General features: G+C 36.7%; 2 protein-coding genes across 2 annotated transcripts in view; one reads left to right on the top strand and one right to left on the bottom strand.

The window, feature by feature from the left end:
* VPS13B (vacuolar protein sorting 13 homolog B) overlaps positions 1 to 18,410 on the bottom strand; it is a 1,100,792-nt gene that overhangs the window by 707,720 nt on the left and 374,662 nt on the right.
* LOC118850080 (fragile X mental retardation syndrome-related protein 1-like) lies at positions 5,562 to 7,590 on the top strand. Its single transcript, XM_036759278.1, is given in 3 exon segments — positions 5,562 to 6,230; positions 6,233 to 6,700; positions 6,788 to 7,590. Coding segments are annotated over 3 exon segments (1,866 nt in total). The 5' UTR covers positions 5,562 to 5,569; the 3' UTR covers positions 7,525 to 7,590.

Below are 18,410 nucleotides of genomic sequence, written 5' to 3' on the forward strand. Positions count from 1 at the left end.
AGTTACTATGGTGATGGGGTAGATCAAAACACAAACTCAGAAGAAGACAACAAAATCAAAATGGTTTCACGCAAAGCCTCAAAGAAAAATGTGACTTGTTCTCAAGCCCTGGAAGACCTAAAAAAGGATTTTAAATATCAAGTAAGAGAGGTAAAGGAAAATTTTGAAAAAGAAATGAGAGTGATGAAAGAAAATCATGAAAAAGAGTCAACAGTAAGGTAAAGGAGGCATAAAAAAAACTCGGAAGAAAATAACATCTTAAAAATTAGATCAAATGGTAAAAGAGGCATGAAAATCCACTGAAAAGAACATCTGAAACAGCAAAATTTGCAAAATGGAAAAGGTACAAAAGCTCACTAAAGAAAATAACTCCTTAATAACTAGAACTGGGAAAGTGGAATCCAATGACAACTTGAGACATCAAGAAACAATAAAATAAAGTCAAAAGAATGAAAAAAATAGAAGAAAATGTGAAACACCTCACTGGAAAAACAACTAACCTGGAAAACAGATCCATTTTAAGAATTCCTGGACTACCTAAAGCCATGAAAAAAAAAGATGTTAGAAATCATATTTCAAAAAAGATGACCTCATATTTCAGGAAGTTATCAAGCAAAACTACTCTGATATACTAGAACCAGAGGGTAAAATAGAAATTGAAAGAATCTATCCGTCACCTCCTGAAAGAAATCCCAAAATGAAAACTCTCAGGAATATTATAGTCAAATTTCAGAGCTCCCAAGTCAAGGAGAAAATATTAAAAGTCACCAAGAGGGAAAGAATTCAAATATCATGGAGACATAGTCAAGATCCCACAACTTATAACAGATTCTACTTAGAAGACCAGAGGAAATAATTAAGAAAGTGAAGGAATGAGAAGTGTTTGGAAAAAGCCTTCCTGCAGAAAATGGGATTTTGGTTGGAATTTAAATGAAGCCAGTGAAGCTAATTGGTGGAGAGGAGGAAGAAAAGTGGTCTGCAAATGGGGGAAAGATAGAGAAAATACCAGGAGCTGAGAAATGATGAGTCTTATTCAAGAAACAACAAGATTGCTAGTGTCAATGGACTGAAGTATACTCAGTGGAAAGTAAGGTGTAAGAAGACTGGAAAGGTAGGAAGAAACTAGGTCATAATGGGCTGGGACCTCAATGAAGGCAGGAGGTAGAGATGAGGAGGAAAAGCATTCTAGGCATGGGAGACAGCCAGAGAAAATGCTTAAACATGAGTTTTGTTCCAAGGACAGAAAGAAGTCAAGTGTTAACTGGACTGAAGAGTACATGGTAGGGAATAAGATGTAAGGCGACTGAAAAGATATGAGAAGCCTACTTTATAAAGAGCTTTGAATTCGAAGTAGAGGATTTTGCATTTCATCCTGGAAATAAGTGGGAGCAAAGGGCATTTATTGAGTAGACAGGTGGCATACTCGGACTAGCACTTTAGGAAAATCACATTAGTGGCTATATAGAAAATGGATTAGAGGGAGGAGAGACTTGAAGCTGGCAGACTCATCAGCAGGCAATTGCATAGTCTAGAGAAGAGGAGATGGAGGCCTGTACCAGGGTGATAACAGTGTCAGAAATGAGAAGGGAATATATACCAGAGATGCAGCAAAGGTGAAAAGGGACAGGCCTTGGCAACAGATTAGATGTGAGGAGTGAAAGCAAGAAGCTGAGGATGACATCAACATTATAAGCATGAGGGACTAGGTGGATAATGTTACCTTCAACAGTAACAGGAAAGTCAGAAGTATGGAAGAGTAAGGAGGGAAAAAGAGTTCAGTTTTGGACAGGTTATGTTTAAAATATCTAGTGGCCCTCTAGTTCAAGATGTCTAACAGGCAGTTGGAGACATGAGAGTGGAGATCAGCAAAGATGTTAGGGAGGATAGGCAGATTTGAGAATCATGAACATAGAGATGGTAGTTATATCCATGTGAGCTGATAAGATCCCCAAATTAAGTAGTATAGAGGGAAAAGAGGGCCCAAGACAGAATTATGCTGTGGGACACCTACAGTTAAAGGGCATGATCTGGATGAGGATTCAACAAAGGAGCCTTACAAAAAGTGATTTGATGGTTAACTTCTCAAATTTAAACAATATCATTTCCTTCAACCAATTCTCTTAATATATGGTCATCAGTCCTCTCATCATTTTTGTATCTCTTGGATGTACCAACTTAATTTTATAAATGTCCCTCATATATACTAGTAGTGAGAATTAAACAGAAAATATGCCAGACATACCTGACCATGTGGCACTGGGGCTATCAACATTATAATTCTGAGAATTCTCTCAGTTAGTTCAATCTAAGACTTCGTTAGCAATTTAGCTATCATGTAATAATGCTGCCTCATAATCAGTTTGCAGTCTTTTAAAACTTGGAGGCTTTTTTCACATGAAATGTAATCTATCACATTTTCCTGATCATAAATTTATACAGAGTATTCCTTCTGAAATGAAGAATAAGACATTGACACCTAATATTGACACCTAACACTTTTCATTGTATTGGTTTCTGCATAATATTCAAATCTTTTGAGATCTTTTCAGCCTTAATTTTGCAATCCAATGTCTTAGTTATCCCTAAGAACTTCATATTAGGCAGGTAGGTGGCCCAGTGAATAGGATGCTTAACTTGGAATCACAAAAACACGGGTCCAAATATGGCCCCAGATATATAATAAGACAATGTCCAGGCCAGTCACCTCTTCATTTCTCATCAGGCTGCAATCCTCTGGATTTCTCTTTCATGCCCCAGCAAGCTCTTCATCTGGCAAGATCACTTCAGCCTTGGAACTCATACCCTCTGGCCCAGGAACCCCTCACACATTCTGAGCAGACACTGGAGAGCAAAGAACTCTGCCCAAGCCATTTCTTCATTTTCCACCTTGCAACACTCCGGACTTCTTTATCATGCCTCCATGCCAAGTACCCTTCCCATCCCTCCTTGCTTTTCACCTTCCTTTTATGCGTTGTTCTCCACCCCCGCCCATTACATTGGAAGTTCCTAGAAGGCAGAGTCCAATATTTGCCTTTCTCTGTATTCCTAGCATTTATCTTAGTGCATGGCACAGTGTTTGATAAATATTTACTGAATGACTGTGGGACCCTCGGCAAATCACTTAACCTCTGTCTGCTTCAGTTTTCTCATCATAAAATGGAGATACTAATAGTACTTATCTTCTAGGGCTGTTGTGAGGATAAAATGTGTTAACATTTATAATGCTTTATATATTTAAAAGTACTATTACCTTCAAATATGGTAGAAATTCCATTTATGCCTTCCTTCATAAAAATCACTAATATACACTTTGAACAAAACGGAGCTGAGAAAGAGTCTTTGGGGTACTACATCAAGTAGCTTATTGGAGGGTGACATCAACATTCTTTGAATCAGGTAATTCAACCAATTTCAAATTCACTTAACTATACTACCATCCAGCTTCCATTTATCCATTTTATGGACAACAACTTCATGTAAGACTCTATCAAATGCCTTACTAAATACCAGATACATTAAATGTAGAATACTCCACTAATATACCAGTTTAGTAAATCTGTTAAAAAAGAAAAGGAAATACATTTAGTTTGGAATGATCTGTCCTGAATGAACTTATACTGGTTCTCAGTAACCATAAATTTCCTTTCTAAATAATAAAAATAGCTCATATTTATAGAGCACCCTAAAGTTTAAAAAACTCTCTTCTCCCAACATACCTATGAAGTTAATTGGTTAAATATCATTGTCCTCATTTTTCAGATGAAGAAATGAATGCTCAAATGAGATAATATTTATAAAACACAGCAGAGTGCTTGGTATATAGAATACACTTACTAAATGCTTTGTTCTTTCCTCTCTGCTCCTCATAAACCATCCTTTTACATTCTATAGTTTTTCCAGGAATTACATTTAAGTTATAGTTTGCAGATTCCATCCTTTTTAAAAAATTAAAATAAAACCAGCTAGCCCGGAGGCCTCCAACCCACAGTATAAAGGTTTGAAACTTGCGTTCTTGGACTCCCAGGAGCCAGGATGTGCAGGTAAAACGGCTCATATCCCCCCCTTAAATAAACCCAGAGAATAAAACCTCAGGAGAAACAGAGGAGCCAGAAGGGGGCCTTCAGAAGCGGAAGAAGTGGGAGAGAGGACCCTTCCTGTGGTGGCAGAAGACTGGTGCAGAAAGAGGGGTGTCCCAGCAGCCCTCACCTTAGCAGAACAAGAGTAACTGAACCCCAGGGGGTAGACCTAACTAACATCTACGCCAGGACCCCAGACTTGGCTTTGCACTGCCAGGGAAAGTAGTAGACACCAACACAGCCACGAGCTGAGACCACCCCTGCTGTAGAGCAGTCCTGGGGAAGAGGAGACTCCCAGCAGGCAGACTACCCCTCCCCCACACCTCACGAAACCAGAGGCCATAGCATATAAAGCTAGATCCCAACACAAGATACTTGGGACAGAGACCCCTGAACCTCAGAAACAGAGATCCAGTTCAGAAACCAGGAGGGAAAAAAAAAACATGAAAAAGAATTGTAAGACGCTTTCAAAGACGACTGACTCATATAATGGAGACAGGGAAGACCAAAATACTAATTCAGAAGAGGACAGCATGGATACTACACCCACATCTGAAACCTCAGAAGGGAAAGTGAAGTGGTCTCCAGACCAAAAAGCATTCCTGGAAGAACTCAAGGAGGACTTTAAAAACCAAATTAGGGAGGTAAAAAAAATGGAAAAAAAAATTCACTGAGGAAAACAAATCTTTAAAAGGTAAAATCAGGGAATTGGTTAAGGAAAATCAGAATATAAACGGAGAAAATATCTCACTGAAAAGTAAAATCAACCAAATGGAAAAGGAGATAGAGATGACAAAGAAAGAAAACAAAACACTAAAAATTAGAATTGGGCAAGTAGAAGCTAATGACTCTATGAGACATCAAGAATCAGTCAAACGAAATCTAAAAAATGAAAAAATAGAAGAAAATGTGAAATATCTGATTGGAAAAACAACTGACCTGGAAAATAGATATCAGTAAGAAGATTGCAGCAACTTATCACAAGAATAATATACTACAACCAGGTAGGATTTATTCCAGGAATGCAAGGCTGGGTCAATATTAGGAAAACTATCAGCATAATTGATCATATCAACAACAAAACTAGCAGAAACCATATGATCATCTCAATAGATGCAGAAAAAGCCTTTGACAAAATACAATACCCATTCCTATTAAAAACACTAGGGAACATAGGAAGAAATGGAGTCTTCCTTAAAATTATAAATAGCATCTACCTAAAACCATCAACAAGCATTATTTGTAATGGGGATAAGGACGATACATTCCCAATAAGATCAGGGGTGAAACAAGGATGTCCATTATCACCCATACTATTCAATTTGGTACTAGAAATGTTAGCTGTAGCAATAAGAGAAGAAAAAGAAATTGAAGGAATTAGAATAGGCAAAGAAGAAACTAAATTATCACTTTTTGCAGATGATATGATGATTTATTTAGAGAATCCTAGAGAATCAAGTAAAAAATTACTTGAAATGCCTTGCGGTTCCAACATGGCGGAGCTGACGGTGGAGGTTCGCGGCTCCAACGGGGCTTTCTACAAGGGATTTATCAAAGATGTTCATGAGGATTCCCTGACAGTTGTTTTTGAAAATAATTGGCAGCCTGAACGCCAAGTTCCATTTAATGAAGTAAGATTACCTCCTCCTCCCGATATAAAAAAAGAAATTAGTGAAGGAGATGAAGTAGAGGTTTATTCAAGAGCAAATGACCAAGAACCATGTGGATGGTGGCTTGCAAAAGTTCGGATGATGAAAGGAGAATTTTATGTCATCGAATATGCTGCTTGTGATGCCACTTACAATGAAATTGTCACCTTTGAACGATTCCGACCTGTCAATCAAAACAAAACTGTCAAAAAAACCACCTTCTTTAAATGCACAGTAGATGTTCCTGAGGATTTAAGGGAGGCGTGTGCTAATGAAAATGCACATAAAGATTTCAAAAAAGCGGAGGGAGCATGCCGGATTTTTTACCATGCTGAAACCACACAGTTAATGATACTGTCTGCCAGTGAAGCAACTGTGAAGAGGGTCAATATTTTAAGTGATATGCATTTGCGAAGTATTCGTACCAAACTGATGCTTATGTCAAGAAATGAAGAAGCCACCAAACATTTAGAATGTACAAAACAATTGGCAGCAGCGTTTCATGAAGTATTGTGAGAGAAGACTTAATGGGTCTTGCAATACGAACCCATGGTAGTAATATTCAGCAGGCTAGAAAGGTTCCAGGAGTCACAGCAATTGAACTGGATGAGGATACTGGAACATTTAGGATCTATGGAGAGAGTGCTGATGCTGTAAAAAAGGCTAGAGGTTTCTTGGAATTTGTGGAGGATTTTATTCAGGTTCCTAGAAATCTAGTCGGAAAAGTTATTGGGAAAAATGGCAAGGTGATTCAAGAGATTGTGGACAAATCTGGAGTGGTTAGGGTGAGAATTGAAGGAGACAATGAAAATAAACTACCAAGAGAAGATGGAATGGTCCCGTTTGTATTTGTTGGCACTAAAGAAAGCATTGGAAATGTGCAAGTTCTTCTAGAATATCATACTGCTTACCTAAAGGAAGTAGAGCAGCTACGAATGGAGAGACTTCAGATTGATGAGCAGCTCCGGCAGATCGGTATGGGCTTCAGACCCTCTTCCACCAGAGGGCCTGAGAAAGAGAAGAGCTATGCCACTGATGAGAGCACCGTTTCTTCTGTACAAGGTCCTAGGTCTTACAGTGGAAGAGGCAGAGGTCGTTGGGGCCCTAATTATACATCTGGCTATGGCACAAATTCTGAACTATCGAATCCCTCTGAAACAGAGTCGGAACGTAAAGACGAACTGAGTGATTGGTCACTGGCTGGAGAAGATGACCGAGAGAGTAGACACCAGCGGGACAGCCGGAGACGCCCTGGAGGGAGAGGGCGAAGCGTTTCGGGGGGTCGAGGGCGTGGGGGGCCCCGTGGTGGAAAGTCATCAATTAGCTCCGTGCTTAAAGATCCAGACAGCAATCCTTACAGCCTGCTTGACAATACAGAGTCTGACCAGACTGCAGACACCGATGCCAGTGAGTCCCATCACAGCACTAACCGCCGCGGGCGGTCTCGTAGACGGAGGACTGATGACGATGCTGTCCTCATGGATGGAATGACAGAGTCAGACACCGCTTCTGTTAATGAAAATGGTCTAGTCACAGTTGCAGATTATATATCCAGAGCTGAGTCTCAGAGCAGACAAAGAAACTTGCCAAGGGAAACTTTGACTAAAAACAAGAAAGAAATGGCAAAAGACGTGATTGAAGAGCACACGCCTTCAGAAAAGGCCGTCAACAGCCCCACCAGTGCGTCTGGCGATGAAGCATCCAAGCTGCAGCGCGGCCCTGAAGAGGAGAAGTCCGGCGTCTCGAAAGAAGAGGAGAATCCTCCCGAGGAAGCCGCCGTGCTCAACGGCGTGTCATAAACTGAAGTTGCTAGTTTACAGTTCTTTTACATTACATTTTACAATAGTGCTAGTACAGCTTGCCAAAGATAGGATACGGATCGCCAGTCTTGACACTGCACTTTCAGTTCCTCCATTTGGAATAAAGAAAGGGGAGGGATCCTGAAGAAATCATATGTTAAAACATTCTTTGACACCTACTGTGTTATAAATATATCATCAGATGTGCCTTGAGATAGTATATGTAACATTAAAAAGAATTGCTGGCTATAGGAAATGTTATTTTGTTTTCGAAATATGGCAGAGATGGGGGGTGGGGAGGATCCCTAACGTAATATTCTTTATGAAAGCATTAGCTGCTTTTGTTACATTTTTAATAATATGCAACCACTTCTTCACCTGAGGAAAACTAGAACGAAATGCAGTCTAAAATATTTTGCACTGAATTGTAATTTCTCCATTAGTTTAGTCTGGAAACTGGTCTGTTTTAATACATGTTTTTTAAATGCTGTATGTAGAGGAAAAGCTGCAGACCACTGGAATACATTTGTTAAATTCTCAAACTGCAGGGACACTGGGTGATATTGGCAGTGACTGTTCTACATTGAGGCTTTGTTTGGTTTATTTATTAAACTGTACAGTATTTAAAAATCAAACATAGCTTTAGTTAAAACACTAAGCTGAATTAGTCATGTCCATTCAGACATAACCTGAACTACTGAAAAGATCAATTTCCAGAAGGTTTATTCTGTATAAACTACATGTTAGTCCTTAGTAGAGTATTTTTATTTTTGTTTTGGTTGTTTGATGTGCAATATGTTTTTGTATGCAGGTAGTAAAAAATAAACTTTGATCTTCCAAAAAAAAATTACTTGAAATAATTAAATAACTTTAGCAAAGCTGCAGGATATAAAATAAACCCACATAAATCCTCAGCATTCCTGTACATTACTAACAAAGCCCAACAGCAAGAGATAGAGAGAGAAATTCCATTCAAAGTTACTGTAGACACTATAAAATATTTGGGAGTCTATCTGCCAAGACAAACCCAGGGCTTATATGAACATAATTATGAAACATTTTTCACGCAAATACAGTCAGATCTAAATAAATGGAAAAATATCAATTGCTCATGGTTAGGCTGCACTAATATAATAAAAATGACAATTTTACCTAAATTAGTCTATCTATTCAGTGCCATACCAATCAAACTAACAAAAAATTATTTCACAGAGCTGGATAAAATAGTAACAAAATTCATCTGGAAGAACAAGAGGTCTAGAATATCTAGGGAATTAATGAAAAGAAATGCTAGGGAAGGTGGCCTAACCATACCAGATATTAAACTGTGCTATAAAGCAGCAGTCATCAAAACTACCTGGTACTGGCTAAGAAACAGTCAGGTACACAACACGCAGTAGTCAATGACTATAGCAATCTACTCTTTCACAAACCCAAAGAATCCAGCTTCTGGGCTAAGAATTACTATTTCACAAAAACTGCTGGGAAAATTGGAAAATGGTAGAGCAGAAACTGGGCATAGACACATATCTTACACCATATACCAAAATAAAGTTAAAATGGGTTCATGATTTAGGAATAAATGCTGATATTATAAGCAATTTGGGAAACCAAGGAATAGTTTACCTGTCAGATTTATGGAAAAGAAAAAAATTCATGACCCAACAAGAGATAGAGAGCATTACAAAATGCAAAATGGATAATTTTGATTATGTTAAGTTGAAATGTTTCTGTATAAAAAAAAGCCAATGCAACAAAGATTAGGAGGGAAACAGAAAATTGGGAGAAAATTTTTACAACCAGTGTCTCTGATAAAAGCCTCATCTCTAAAATATAAAGGGTACTGAGTCAAATTTATAGGAATACAAGTCATTCCCCAATTGAGAAATGGTCAAAGGATATGAACAGGCAGTTTTCAGAGGAAGAAATTAAAGACATCTATAGGCATATGAAAAAATGCTCAAAATCACTACTGATTAGAGAAATGCAAATCAAAACAACTCTTAGGTACCACATCTCTCCTGTCAGATTGGCTAACATGACAAAACAGGAAAATCATAAATGCTGGAGAGGATGTGGGAAAATTGGAACATTGTTACATTGCTGGTGGAGTTGTGAACTGATCCAGCCATTCTGGAGAGCAATTTGGAACTATGACTAAAGGGCCATAAAAATGTTCATACCCTTTGACCCAGCAATACCACTTCTAGAGTTGTATCCCAAAGAGATCACACAAGTGAGAAAAGGACCCATATGTACAAAAATATTTATAGCGGCTCTTTATGTAGTAGCAAAGAACTGGAAATCAAGGGGATGCCCATCAATTGGGGAATGGCTTTGAACAAGTTGTGGTATATGAAGGTAATGGACTATTGTGCTGTAAGAAATGGGGAAGATACAGACTTCATAATAACCTGGAAAAACCTACACGTTATAATGCCTGAGTGAGCAGAGTAGAACCAGGAGAACATTATATGCAACCACAGATGTATTGATTCTGTGATGACCAGCCCTAATAGACTTCGCTCTTCTCAGTAATGCAAGGTCCAAGGTCAACTCCAAAGGACTCATGATGCAGAGAGCTATCTACATCCAGAGAAAGAACTATGAAGTATGAATGCAGATTGAGGCACACTGTTTGCTCTCCTTTTTTTCTCCCTTTGTTTTTTTTTTTCTCTTTTGTTTGTTTTTGGTTTTGTTTCTTCTTTCTCCTGATTCCTTCCATTGGTCATAATTCTTCTTTACAATCTGACTATTTTGTAAATAAGTTCAATGAGAAGTTATATGTTGAAGATATATCGGATTCCATGCTGTCTTGGGGAGGGAGGGGGTGAGAGGAGGGGGAAGAAAATCTGGAACTCAAAATTATGAGGAACTGAGTGTTGTAAACTAAACATAAAAAATCATAATTATAAAAAAAAGGTGGGATTTTAGGTGGGACTTAAAGGAAACTGGGAAAGCCTGTAGGCAGAGATGAGGTATGGAACAAGATATGGTTCCTGTCCTTAATGAGCTTATAGTCTAGGGAGATAATGAATACAATGTCCAAGATTGCATGATATATGCTTTGGACATTTGCTAAACAAAGTGAGCATCCAAAATGAGGTTCATTGTTTCCGTGTGTTACTGACCAGGGGGTACCTGGAAAGTCTTCACAGAGGAGGTGGCATTGGAGTTGAGATTTAAAATAAGAGTCACAATTCAATAGCTGAAGAGGGGAAGGATGAACATGTTAAAAGTACTGTGAGTAATGGCATGGAGTTAGGAGGGCATAGGACATTTTTTTTCATATATACATGTTTGTGTGTGTGTGTGTGTGTGTATACATATATATAATACGTATATATATATGAAAAATTTCCCCAATTACATATTAAAACAATTTTTTAACAAAAAAGAATAAAACCAACATTTACTCTTCTTGAGTCTGTAGTATTTTTCCTGTTGTAAATGATTTATCAAAGATCTTTGTGGTTCAGCAAACAAACACATCTGTTAGATAATGTATGTAAAATATACTGTAAACTATAAAGTGCTTTATAAATGTTAAGTACCAATACTGTTCCCGTACTACATTCTTATTGGAATGTACAGAGATAAACTTGGACTTTCCCAGGCTATGCCATGGGAGCAAAAATTCCAACAGGTCCCATATGTATCTGAAAAAGTTTTGAGTAAGACTTATCATAAAACATGTCATATACCTTCTGGTGAAAAATAGATGAAAGTGAAGTACAGAATAATACCTACATTTTTAATCATAACCAACATGTTGCTTTCTTTTGATTGACAATTATTTTTTTTTTACAAGGGAGGGTTTTTATTTGGAACAAGGTGAACTAGTGGTTAATGACAGAGATGCCAAAAAAGAAGAAAAGCAGTATTAATAAGACATTTTAAACAAGAGAAAACAACATTGAGGAGAGAGAGAGACAAATGGGATAATTTTGTTAGTATCACAATAGATTTAATATACACTTTAAAATAATTGTTCCTAGCAAAAGTTTGTACTTTCATACACAATTTTATTTTTTGTTCCTCTTTGTATACTGAAACGTTACTTGATGATTGTTAAGTTCCTAATTTTAAAAAAATTATAAACAATCAAACAAACAAAATAAATAAAGTGCAGAGAAGGGCAGCAAACATTGGGTCTGTTTTCTGAAGTCCTTGCTCAGTAAGAAAAGACTTATCACCATTAGCTAGCTATCAGATAACAAATGTTCTTGAAAGCCACCTTTTTCTCTGGTTACTCCTCTAATTTCTTCCATCTTCTTGTTTAACTTTCTTTAACACTGACTCCCAATAAGTATCCCTTTTTCCTTTTATTTTGTCTTTTCCTTCACTTGTCTTCCTATAAATTCTTCTTCTTATTTTCTCAAGAAAGCAACATCTTAGGCCAGAACAAAAGCAAGGGAGGAGCCCAGAGCCTCCAGATCATCTCTACACCATGGAGAACTCAATCCACACAAGCCAGAAGGGGAGATAAACCTCTTCAGCAGCAGGATGATAGTTAAAATCAAGCAACTTGAACTGGATGTGAGAACTATGTAGAGTTAACAAATCTGAAATCAAGTACTGAAGACCAAATGTGTTTGGAGCGATCCTAAGAAAACTGTACAGTCAAATCTCAAGGGACTTTCAATATAAGTTCACATTAACACAGATATGTGTGTGTAGTTTAAATAGGTAGTGGATGAAAAAATTGATGTACACGATGGATGAAAAGTTTCCCCACCATTATTCCGTGATACACATACGCACACACACACACGTATGTAAAATACAAAGGAACTATATTTCCTACTTGACTGTGAGCACACCAAGCTTGTGCATTCATCCATTCATGCGTGTGCATGTGTGCATATGTGTGTATAGCCTGCCTAACTTCTTATTTGATTTACTAGTATAATCAAATTGAAGTCATAGTTGTGATATTACCATTTTGATTTTATCCTGCATAAAGACTATGATAGTTTTATCAAATAAGATCATACACATATAGAATATCAGAGATTTTCAGATACTTGTCACTTAAGAATACATAAAAAGAGAATATATTTTTTCTTCATCTTTATTAATCAAACCATCAACAAGAATTAGGTGCAGATTATATTCCAGGCAATCTGCTCTGAGTTGAATGTTTCTATTTTTAAGAAACTTACATTTCATAGAATGAATGAAAAAGTATTTATTAAGCACTTAAAATGTGCTAAGCCTTGTGTGAAGCCCTAGGGATACAAATACAAAGGAGCAGTTTATATTCTAACAGGGCAAAAAAGATGTATGCAAAAAAAGTGATAATCTGATCTGCAAAGTTACAGGGATGGTGACTAACACACTCCAGCAAAGAACAACAAGCAGGTTGATTTGCTGCCAGGTTCCAAAAAAATGCACAAAAATAAGTACATACAAAATATATGAAGAGTAAATACAAAGCATTTCCTAGAGGGGGAAGGAATGAACAGGTGGAGTTATCAGGAAAGGTTTCCTGTTAGAAATGACACCTGAGCTGTGCTTTAAAAGAAGCTAGAGATTCTGTAACCAAGAGGGGAAGTAAGGATTCATTCCACGTGTAGTGGACAAGCTTGTATGAAGGCACTGAGGCAGAAGATGGAAACGTTATATGCAAGGAGCACCAAACAGCCGGTTTGTTTGAACATGCAGGGTGTGAGGGGAAGTGACAAGTAAAAAGTCTGAAAAGAAAGTTACAGACAGTGAAGGGTTCTAAATGTTTACACTTTAGGTTTACATTTTACCTTTATCGGGGTTCTAAACTTGAGGTTCATGGATTCTGAAGGTCTATTAATAGATTTTAGAGGGTGCATGAATTTACATGGGAAAAAACTCAATATTTTATTTCCAATAACCCTTAACTTTAAACTCATTAATTTACTATATCCCTTAATTGTTCAAAAAAAAAAAAACCACATTATTCTGTAAAGGATCCAGAGGCTTCACCAGACAAAAGATTTCATGGGTTAAGAATTCTTTTATTAGAGGTAATAGGGAACAAGTGGAGTTTCTTAAGATAAGCAAATACAAAGTAATTTGGTGGGAGGGAAGAGGTGGGCACACTAACAGGAAAAAGCTGAACTTACAAGGACTCTAGAGATTCTAAGACAAAGTAGGGAGAACAGATGTTTTCTTCTCTTTTTTTTTTTTTGGAGGGGGGGAAGGCAGGGCAATTGGGGTTAAGTGACATTTACAGCTAGTAAATGTGTGAAGTGTCTGAGGTTGGATTTGAACTTGGGTCCTCCTGACTCCAGAGTCAGTGCTCTACTCACGGTGCCACCTAGCTGCCCCCAGATGTTTTCTGTTCTGAAAAATCATGGGGATTGGGATAAGAACTGGACTTATGATTTCACTATTATAAGAAACTATCAGGTGATGAAAAGTAGTTATTTTAGCTACCTGTAAGTAACCTGCAGACCATTAAACGTAAAATAACAAAAACAAGAAAGCAATCTGTCTCAGAATTGTTTGTATTAGAACTGGATCAAATAAAAACAATTTTTCAATACAGACAATGACAATAATAAATAGTGGCACCTAACACTTATATAATGTTTTAAGGTTTATCAAGTGCTTTACACACACACACACACACAATACACATACACACGCATATATATTTACATAGTTATAGCCATATATATACTTATACGTACATATTACATATACATGTATACATATGTGTATATGTGTGTGTGTGTGTGTGTGTGTATCAGATAAGCTAATCCTTATAAGAATCTTGTGAAGGAAATACTATAGGTAAGATATCCCTATTTTATAGAAGAGGAAATTGAAGCTTAGAGATGTTAAATGACTTGTTAACGGTAACATACTCTGGGTCTCTAGGAAGAAGTGAAATGAGCAGAATCAGGAGACCTAATGTGACCTGAAAGAAGACAGGAGTCAAAAATGAGAAGACAGAATTCCAAGTACAGGGACAGCAAGTAAAAAGGAATAGATCTGAGGAATGGAGTGTCACGTAAAAGGAAGAGCAAAAAGAATTACCAGCTGTATTAAGAGCAAGGGGTAGAAATTGCAAATAGGCAGATTTCAGCTGAATATGAGGGTGGGGCATGGTATGCCTTCTGAATAATCACAACTCTTCAAAATGTAACTGGTATCTTAAGAGGTGGTGAGTTACTCATCACTACAAGTTTTCAAGAGATTAGATGACCAATTGTTAGGAATATTATGTAATTAATACATATTTCTAGTAGAATTTGACCCATAAGACTTGTAATGGTCCTTTTCAACTCTAAATATAGCAGTATAGTTGGATAATAAATTTTAAAATCTCTCTCCTTCCAATTTTATCAAGTAAACAATAAGCATGAACTTTCACAAAAGTGGATGGACTGATCAGGAAATAATTTAGAAAGGGCAAAATGAAAGATTTGTTTTATTTGAACTTCAAGAAATGTTCCCTTATGGAGGTGAGCTTTTTTAAAAAATTGTTTTCTTAAACTAAATACTAGCACAATAGATTTAGGGTTAGAAGAGAGGTGAGGTGGTCGAATCATATCACGTTAAAGATATGTAAAATGAGAGCAAGAGATATTAAATGACTTTCTCAAGATCATTTGAGTGACCAGAAGAACAGCATGGATTCAAACCGAGTTCTCTGACTTTACATCCAGCATTCTTTTTACTGTTTTGAATAAAAACCTTAAATGAATTCAAAATCTTGCCAGACAGTAGTTCTCTCAATATTTCCACAAATTCCATAAGAAGGAAATTTGTGTTTGTTCTCAGGTTGTTTGAGCCAAACCATACTTAACCAGCCAGAAATAAAATTTAAACTAAAAAATTCTGAGCTAGTGTCTAAAGAGTCAAACAAGCTCACAAGATCTGCTTGTATTCTAAACAAAACCACAGATGCCCTCCAATCCCTATGCAATCCACTTTATGGCAAAACTTCACTTTTATTTGGCAAAATAATATTCTGGAAAAATCGTAACTCATGTGAAATCAAGGAACCATGGGAACTGGCACAAAGAGGAAAGACATTCCTTTTTTCCCACAAAACTCTTCTAATTCACCAATAATGATCAACAACCCCTCTACTGCTACTTTAATTTCATCAAGTATATTAATTTATCTGCAGTAGCTTTCTGAAATGCTGAAAGACAAAATTTCTTTATAATAACATAAGATAAAGAATTTATAATTTTTAAGATACTATGACCAAATTCATACTTATCTCTCTGACAGAATTTAATGAGGCAACTTTAAAAAGTTGTTTTAAAAATAATGTGTACAAAGATTCACAGCACCACTGTTTATAATGTTCAAGAAAAATCACTGGGACTTCCTAAAGAAGAGGAAAATTATCCCATATACATATATGTATATGCGTAAATATGTGTGTATATGTATGCATATATGGGGGGAGAGGAGAGAGGAGAGGAGAGGAGAGGAGAGGAGAGGAGAGAGGGAGAGGGAGAGGGAGAGGGAGAGGGAGAGGGAGAGAGAGAGAGAGAGAGAGAGAGAGAAAGAGAGAGAGAGAGAGAGAGAGAGAGAGAGAGAGAGAGAGAGAGAGAGAGAGAGAGAGAGAGATTGGTGATGGCTGAATGCAGGTAATGAAAAAAGAGGTACCATGAACAGAAGACCAGAAGTTCATGGTACAGTCAATAGAGAGCTGGCTACAGAATTAGGAAGATTTACAAGTCCGTCTTCCGATACCTGTTGGCAATTTGACCCTGGACAGTGCCCCAGGAAACTAAAGTACAGAGCAGCCACTTATCTGAACTGTGAAAGAAAGTTTCCAAAACTAATCAAATCAATTGGAGGAAAGCAAGGAGGGTGACTTTCCTATACTAATCAAATCAAAGGGAGAGAGAGAGGAAACTGAATGCACATGAAATAGAGTGGATCTATGGTAAAATGTTCTAATATTCAGAGTCTAGATAAACAGTCATATTGGGAAAGATTATGACTAGTACTAAAGAATGATAGTATTGTGCGTTCACAGCTTACAAAGAATTTTTTAACAGATATCTCACATGACCCTCATGATAAAGTTGAGGCAGGCAGGACAAGTATTATCCCTAATATATAATTATAGATAAGAAAACAGAGGCTTAGAAACATTAAATGAATTAAGTGTTCAAAATCAAAGGCTGAACAATAACCCATTAATCCAGATTCCAGTTGTCTTTTCCACTAAACTATGATTTTTTGTTTGCTGCAGCAAAGGGATATGCAATGATCAGACAGGAATATAAACCTATTTTGTTTTGCGGCAAAAGCTCCCTTCCCTATCCACATTCCTCCAACTTTCTCCTTCTTTTAGAAATATTAAGCATTTAAAAACTATTCTAGTGTGAAGGCTTTGACTAATTTGAAAGAGTAACTTTATTGTTCTCTAATGATTTAGTGAGTTATGGTTTTGATATATATAGTTTAAGATGTTTTATGAGATATCTAGATGAAGATTACTTAAAATGACTTGATTATTTAATTCTTCCTATTGAAGGGATGCAACACTTTAAATGATTATGGCAGAATTCTAAGTTTAAATTTAGGCCAAAATAATAAATGTACTAAATAGATTATGTGATCCTAAAATTTATTATTAGTTAAAATAGGACTTTTTGTACATGTCATAAAATAATTAAGATAGGTGAACATTTAGTTTTTTTATTTTTCATGTACAGAAGTCTACAATTAAAATAAAAAGGACCTGGGTTCAATTTCTGGCTCTGCAACTTACTACATGTGGGTCTCTAAGTGAATCACCTTACTTCTCTGGACCTCCATTCCTCAACTTTAAAAAGATACTGGGTGGACTACAGGGTCTTCCTCTAGGGTTCCTTCCATTTCCAAGTCTATCAGTATGTTTCTATTAAACATTTATTGTAAGGCCAATAGTAATAGCTGGCAGTTATAAAGGGCTTTAAAATTTGCAATGACTTGGCAGACATTATTTCATTTTATCCTCACAACGATCTGTCACCAAGTACTCCCTGTAGTATTATCCTAAGGAAATTCAGACTTAGAAAGAATAGGTGGCTTATGGAAAGATTCACCATGAGTAAGTGCTGAAGTATAATTTGAACCCAAGTATCCTAAACCCAAGCCCCAGTCTTTTTATAACATACCATGATGCCTCTTGCTTGTTGTCTGGATTCAGAGGATCTCCTCTAAACAATTACCTTTTATGACCTTGAGCATATTACTTAACCTGATATGTAAAATTAGGAACTTAGACTATATAGTCTCTGAGGTCCTTTCCAGTTCTATATCTATTCCATGATATTTTTATTCCTCAACTTATTAGTGTAAAAGCATAAACTATAAGATAGCCTGCAATATAGATGGCATAGATATCACTGAAAAGATCTGGAGAGTAAAATTCCATAACATTTCATTTTCTCTTGAATTATCAGGATTAGAAATATTTTCCTATAGAAAAAATATTTATACATTAACAGATTTAATAAAAAACATAAAAAGAGGAGGAAGAATAAAGTTGGTTAGAGAAATAGGAATGAAAAGAGGTAGCAACAATATGCTTACTTAGGACATGGCTGATCATTTATCCTTTCTCTATGTCCACTTTCTGTTCCTTCCATCTCTATCTCTATAATTCTTTGCTCTTTCCCCTTCTGTTGGCTCTCATGCAATGGCAGCATAATAAAGAAGTATACATGTTGCTATTTATTCTCTTCCTTGGCTCCTCTCTCACCAGCTCAAAAGTCTTTCTACCCTGGCTCCCACTCTGCAACCTCTTCTACAATATTACTCCCAGGGCAGTCCTGCTTAAAAAAACAAAACAAAACAAAACACCACTTAAAAATCTAAAATTCTATTTAATTGGGGTGGGGGAAGGGAGACACACAAAACTGGATCCAAGATTCACAAATGCTATA

This window comes from Trichosurus vulpecula, chromosome 1 (assembly GCF_011100635.1).
Source record: "Trichosurus vulpecula isolate mTriVul1 chromosome 1, mTriVul1.pri, whole genome shotgun sequence".
Lineage (NCBI taxonomy): Eukaryota > Metazoa > Chordata > Mammalia > Diprotodontia > Phalangeridae > Trichosurus > Trichosurus vulpecula.